Source organism: Vigna radiata, chromosome 4, assembly GCF_000741045.1.
Source record: "Vigna radiata var. radiata cultivar VC1973A chromosome 4, Vradiata_ver6, whole genome shotgun sequence".
Taxonomy (NCBI): Eukaryota; Viridiplantae; Streptophyta; class Magnoliopsida; order Fabales; family Fabaceae; genus Vigna; species Vigna radiata.
The window spans coordinates 18326427-18333619 of NC_028354.1; the positions used below are offsets into that span (position 1 = coordinate 18326427).

Genomic DNA, 7193 nt, shown 5'->3' on the forward strand with positions numbered 1-7193 from the left:
CTTCCCTTCAAACTTTATAACTTTAAGTAATGGCGGAGAGAGTTACCCACAACCTCATATCTTACCCTTTTCCAACTTTACTACTTTACAAAATTTAACACCTATTTAATTCTTCTCATTAAATGACATAAATCTGTAGATAATATTTGTTTATAAATGTGTTGGATGAAGTATTATTCTACCCTATGTATTTATTATTGGTAAAAAAATAAAAATAAAATTTATTTATATTTTATTAGGTTAAATTTAATTAAAATTTAATATATATTATATTTAATATTTTTTGTAATTTTATTTACATTTTATTTTAAAAATTTATAAGGTATATTTTTAAAAAAAAAAATTGTGAGTATCTATGGATACTATAAATTTTAATAGCAAGACAAATAATGTGATGAATTTTCTTTTTAAAGTAACGAGTAGACCCAACCTGTTTGTTTCTATATATAATTCAACCAAATTAATTTTTTAAACCTACATATTACATCGGGATATTATTCACATTTGAAAGCTCAAATTGTTTACAAACAAAAATAGTGTCTCAAATATATAAAAACCAAGCCTACTAGTTAGTTACCTAATGAAAAGATGTTTATATTGGGTACCTAGTTCTGATGTTTAAAGAAAACTTGTTTTTGTTTGTTGTTAAGTAAACTTCTAAACTAAACCACACATCCTCATAAAAAATAGCTAACTCAATTAACTTTTTTTTTTTTAATTTAACGATAATATTTCCCATGTATCCAGTTACCTTTATTATTAAGGACTCTTAAAGTTCTCTTGTACATTATTAATATAAAACAGACATATTCGTGATATTTAATAAAAACAAAAAAAGAAAAAATTTAATATTTCATAAAAACTAATTGTAAATAAGGGTGTGTGAGTGGTAGTTCTTGTTGAGAATTTGACCTCTGAAAAACTCACTTCTAACATGGTATTAGAGTTATGGTTAGAGCCTATCTTAGCGGTATTGTTGGGCGGATTGTTCCACCTGCTATTGGGCCGTTATCAGACCACCCATTAATATCTAGTCTCACGCTCGATATGTATATATATCGGCGAGCGAGGGTGTGTTGGAAGTTCCACATCGATTAGAGATAAGGTCAATTTATAATATATAAGTGAGGTACAGACCTCACTTTACAAACCGGTTTTGTGGGATTGAGTTAGGCCTAGAACCCACTTCTAATAATAAAGAGCTCGCACTTCATTATATATTATATATGGTTTTGTGGGGTTTTGTGGGGTTGAGAGACCAGAAAGAGAACCTTTGTTGAACCGCTCTATTGCAACAGCGGTAGCACCTTTGTTCAGATAACCCTTGTACACTATCTCCAAATGATTCTTCTCCAATCACCAAAGATTCCTTAACATTCGTTAATGATGACTGTATCTCTGCAAGTGAAAAGTGGTGGCAGTGTTCTCCCATAATGTCATGAGTAATCTGTTTACCCCTGCCTCAGGTTTAGAAAAACACGAAAAAAGTGAAAGAAGATCGACTCGTACAGTGTTGAAGAAGTCTAGGGCATAAATAAACCATCTACATCAAGGACTGTTACTGATGTATAAGGTTGTCCACAAATAGCTAAATTAATCAAGACTTGGTTTTGGAGTTCGTCACACGTTATTAGAAAAAACATATTCTTGATTGTGTATATGGAAAAATAAATCTTTCATATTGCGGAGTCTTGGTTTGTGACAGTAAGAGTTGAAGACTAAGCCAAAAAACTTTGGCATTAGACTTGGTCAGGTCATTACGGTTCCTTCTGTTTCAGCCCTTGGCATTCCATGTCCTAATTAATTAACGTTGAACCAACTGCATGCATCAATTGTCAACGTAAAAAATACTCTTTTTACTTGTATTTGCAGTTCATGCCAAGTTGTACTTTGAAAAGGTTAATGTGCAGCAAAGACTTAGGTTAAATACAAAAAAAAAAAAAACTACATATAAGAGGATACTTTTATATTATAGAATTGCCTAGTCTTAGCTTAACAAGTGCGTGTTAAAAATGTTATAATATGCTCAGCTTGACTTTTGTCCAATAAGATATTCGAACATCTATGTAATATATTTATTGAGTTTAAGTTTTATATATATTAGTAAATCCTATAAAATTACGGCAAAAAGAAAAACAAAACTTACAGTACCTATTTTGAATATAAATTAATGATAAGTTTTTCTTATCATTAAATGATATTTAAGTTAATTATGACTAATTATTTTTTGACTCTAAAATTAATTATTATTTAATAATTTTTTTTAATAAAAATATATTATAATTCTCATATGTTTCTATCCTCTTCTATTTTACGTCGAATTTAAAAGAAAATGGTAAATGAATTTTCATTGTTATTTTTTTTTTCTATGTCCACCGAGGACAAAAAAATTAGAATAGAACCCTAATTATCGTAAACTTTCTTTTACTAGACTGATTTTAGTGAGTTTTATTCTCACTGTGATTTTTTAATTCTGACATTACTTAAAACAGATACGATCTATGAATTTTATTTTTGAATTGAGAATCTTTCAAACCATTGATTTCGATAATTTAAAATTAGACAAATAAAAATCAATTGAGAACTTATTAAACCAATAAATAACGAGCCAATATCTGTAGAAAGGAATCATAACGAGCCAAATAGAGTGATAATTCAAGGATTACAATGAGTATCAAATGATTTTGATTATTTTTTAAGCGGATAATAAGTTTTTTTAGAAAGATAAGTATTTAAACATTATTTTATATTTACTCATATTTAATATGTTTAATAAAAAGAAACTTTTGGTAACTATTTAAATTATAAATAATATATAGGATAATGATATTTAGATAACATTTTTTTGACAACATTTAAACATTGATTACGTGTCAATCTTTGATTGGTCAAAAATTACTCCATAATAATGTTTATGATTATTATTATTGATTGTGGAGTAATTTTTGACATATTAGTAATTTTTGACCAATCACATATTGACACGTAATCAATGTTCAAATGTTGTTAAAAAAATGTTGTCTAAATATCAATATCATATATATATATATATATATATATATATATATATATTATCAATTAAATTATTCACAAAATTTTCACTTTTCTTTGATTTTCACTATTTTTTTTCTCCAATGAAAACAACCACACACATCTTCTATTATATTTCTCCTATATTTTTTTCACACGTCATTTTTTAGTCTGTAGTATAAGAAAATAATTATTTTGAGATTTCATTTTTCTCATTTACAACGTATTAAAAATTCTAAATAATAATAACATATTATGTTACGTTATTTAGTTAAATTATAAATTATATGATTGATTATAAAAGTAATAAAATGGATTAAAAAAGGCCGTAAATAAGTTAGACGGTTGTCAATCAATGGTTAACTTACTTTTTACATCTAATTTACATAAAATCACGTTCTTCAAGGACAATTCAGATGCAGTGAACTTCCGTAGTTACTTTTGGTGTTCAATTTAGATAAGAAATTAATCCCGCTAATCCATCCTTAGCAATCTGTGTCAATAGAACACTCCCTTCAAACGAACAGACCATAAGTTATGAGTATTTTCATTTGTATAAAAAACAACTATAACATCAAATAAACATTTAATATTATCCTAAAAGCTTTATACATTGTCAACCTTCCCCATGATATTTATCAATTAAAACTTTAATTTTCGTTGTAATTAATTATTCGATGTTGTATTAATAAGCGTTACCGAAAATAATTAATTTAAAGTTCAGGGACCACGCTCCTATGATTTCCTTAGTTTTCTCAGCCGAGACAGAATAAAACTCATTATTCATATCGTGATTGTATTCTGTGTGGTTGTTCTTTTCTTGGATCATTGTCTCAATGAGTTCTCTTCTGTTCTTGCTTGTGGCTATTCTTCCGCTTCTTTACAATATTGCTGCCGCTTGTTCTAATGGAACGTGCAAGGTCTGTATTCCCATTCTACTACTTGGTCAATTATTACGTTGTTTATGTTTTCTTGTTTTCATCTTTTGTTGGTTTCAAACTAATCTTTGAGCATTGTAGCTTCTTGATGAGTGTTCGTCAGATGGAGATTGTGGCGCTGGGCTCTACTGTTTTTCCTGTCCATTGGGGTTTTCAGGCTCTAGGTGTGTTAGATCAACTGTAACAAATCAATTCAAGCTCATAGTAAGATATCTATCTCTCTATAACTTTTCCCTAACTTTCACGAACGCGTTGACTTCGATTATGCAAACGCATAACTGACAAAGACTTAAACCTAATTTTCAAAATATTTTTCACTGCAAGATGGATATGGAAAGAGGGGTGTAGGAGAAAACCAATAATTTGATTAAGAGAGATAATTATAGGTATGACAAAAACATTGAGGACATGTTTTTATGAATAAAATGATTGAATGAGAAACTACTCAAAGTCCTAGCTTGCACAACCAATAATTCAACAACCACGTTTTTTTTTTCATCTGGTCAAAGAAAGTTTGATCATAATCTCTCGTTAATTGCTTCTTTTTCTTCTGATAGAATAATTCTCTGCCATTCAACAAATATGCATTTTTGACAACACACAACGCTTTTGCGATTGATGGGGAGCCATCTCACACAGGCGTGCCTCGAATAACTGTCACCAACCAGGAAGACACAGTCACCCAACAGCTCAATGTATTCTATTCACTAGAGTTTGTTATAGCTTAAAATATCATTACTTTTTGAATGCTAGGATTCTCATAAGAAATGTTTGACTTCAACAATGGTCAATTTGTAGAATGGAGTGCGGGCACTAATGCTAGATACGTATGATTTTAATGGAGATGTGTGGTTATGCCACTCATTTGAAGGCCAATGTCATGACATCACAGCTTTTGTATGTAAAATCATCCACCTAATTTTGTTTTTGTTCTATGTTTTGCAAGCTTATTTATGGAGGAAACAAGTTTGAAAAATCATTGGTTACTACAAGATCCTAACTTGTGATGAACTAACAGGAACCCGCCATAGACACACTGAAGGAAATTGAAGCTTTTCTATCAGCAAATCCAACTGAAATTGTCACAGTTATTTTGGAAGATTATGTTCATGCCCCAAATGGTTTGACAAAGGTCTTCACTGAAGCTGGTCTGATGAAGTACTGGTTTCCACTGGCAAGCATGCCAAGAAATGGTCAAGATTGGCCTCTGGTGAGTGATATGGTTTCCAAAAACCAAAGATTACTAGTCTTCACTTCTATCAAGTCTAAGGAACAAAGTGAAGGCATTGCTTATCAGTGGAATTTCATGGTTGAAAATCAGTGTAAGAATATACAACCCATTAAACCAATTTTGTTCTTCGGCTTTTACTTTTTCTCTTGTTGCGAACTTTCTTTTTGGTCATGTTTATATCTTGAATTGTGCAGATGGAGATGGTGGTAGGAAAGCAGGAAGCTGTCCAAACAGGGCAGAATCATCCCCTCTTAACGATAAAAGCAAATCCTTGGTGTTGGTAAACTACTTTCGATCCGTTCCAATTAAACCAATTACATGTGAAGATAACTCAGGAGAACTAATTAACATGATACACACTTGTTATGGTGCTGCTGGTAATCGATGGGCTAATTTTGTTGCTGTTGATTATTACAAGGTTGGTTTTAGGCTAGTTTTGTTCTCTTCTTCCAAATTCTGCTGCTAAGGCATCAAATTTTTTTAACCCATATAATCCTTGTTGTTATAATATGGAGGGCTCATTATGCAGAGGAGTGAGGGAGGAGGATCGTTTCAGGCTGTAGACACTCTCAATGGAAAGCTGTTGTGTGGATGTGATGATGTTCATGCCTGCGTGGTAAAGCAATTAACTTCCGTCTTGTTTCCGGAAAGCATAAATAAACATTTTAGTACACAATTGTCTCTATTAACGCTACATTGATTTTTATGTTTCAGCCTGGATCAACATCACAAGTTTGCTCATCATCATAGGAAATCCGTAGGAACCATCTGCAAATAATTCAGGCAATATATTGTTGTCAACTTTCAATCATTAAATATTATTGCTTCTGATAAATTCATTGGCAAAGATAGCATATCAAAGGCAGCTTCGAGAACATCCGTTAATTAAAGCAACAGGGTGTTAAATCCAAGCGTCCATTATATAGTTCAGAAAATAATCCATCAATATCCTAAGTAATAGGAGAGGGGGCATATGCTTTCTTGTAAAAAACTAGAACTACAAGGCGTAGCTAGAACTTATTTGTGGAGAATCAAGAAAAAATTTAAATCAATATATTAAGTTAATAAAAAATGGTTTAATTAGTCCATTCGTTCTAATTTTCGTAAAAATAATTTAAGTAGATGCTATTTTTTTTATTTTAATTAAGTTTTAATTTTTTAAAAATTAATGCAATTAAGTCATTAGTGTTAGCAGCGTATGGTGTCAAAGACATGTCACATGTTAACTCATAATTTTTCAAATTTTTTTTGTTTAATTTTTTGTCCATGTGTTAGGTTAATATTGTGTCATATAACATGTGTTAGTGTAACGTGATCATGGCAATACCACATCTCAACATCAGTAGAAGGTGTAATTGCTTGTATTCAATAAGTTCCTATATTATTTTTTAATTCATATTCGGTCTTAATTTTTGTTAAAATTGAACTATTCTGAATTGAAATTTAAGAGAAAGAATATCAAAGATGATGGAATAATTAACTAAGAAAGGAAATATTCTTTGATTGAATATCGCGAACATGGTTAAAATTTATCAACCAATCATGAGAAAGAGAAATGCTATGTAGATCAAAGATTGCAAGAAAATATTCACTTTATTGAAGCCACAACGTTATAATATTTCAAATTCAAATTGATGAATGGTTGAAAAGAAAATAAGTGATAATTTACAAAAAGTAATACACTCTAATTGATTATCAAGAACTTTCAAGTAAAGAATGATAAAGATATTTGAAAATTATTGAGATAAGATTGTTCAATAAGACAAGAGCGTTTAACAACTCGTATTTTGAAGTTTATTAAATAATATTTAATGAAATTGTGTCTGTTAAAAGTGAATTGTCTAAATACACAGGTTAAACATTGTAATCACATTAACTTTATCATAAACATTCAACCTTACTTTGGAAACAAAATTGTTAAACATTGTAATCACATTAACTTTATCATAAACATTCAACCTTACTTTGGAAACAAAATTGTTNAANNNTNNANT

The 7193-nt window shown here is 29.9% G+C and overlaps 1 protein-coding gene across 1 annotated transcript; it reads left to right on the top strand.

The window, feature by feature from the left end:
* The first annotated feature begins 3781 nt into the window (after positions 1–3781).
* Positions 3782–5949, top strand: LOC106758477 (PI-PLC X domain-containing protein At5g67130). The gene is made up of 8 exons (XM_014641395.2): positions 3782–3950; positions 4050–4172; positions 4526–4663; positions 4767–4865; positions 4987–5290; positions 5394–5617; positions 5729–5815; positions 5914–5949. The coding sequence occupies exons 1-8, from the start codon at positions 3867–3869 to the stop codon at positions 5947–5949; spliced, it is 1095 nt and encodes a 364-aa protein (XP_014496881.1). The 5' UTR covers positions 3782–3866.
* The last annotated feature ends 1244 nt before the right edge of the window (positions 5950–7193 follow it).

Coding starts and splice junctions, on each gene's coding strand:
- LOC106758477 (XM_014641395.2), top strand. CDS start 3,867: ATGAGTTCTCTTCTGTTCTTGCTTGTGGCTATTCTTCCGCTTCTTTAC. Junction 3,951..4,049: donor GTTCTAATGGAACGTGCAAG/GTCTGTATTCCC, acceptor TGAGCATTGTAG/CTTCTTGATGAGTGTTCGTC. Junction 5,291..5,393: donor TTTCATGGTTGAAAATCAGT/GTAAGAATATAC, acceptor TGAATTGTGCAG/ATGGAGATGGTGGTAGGAAA.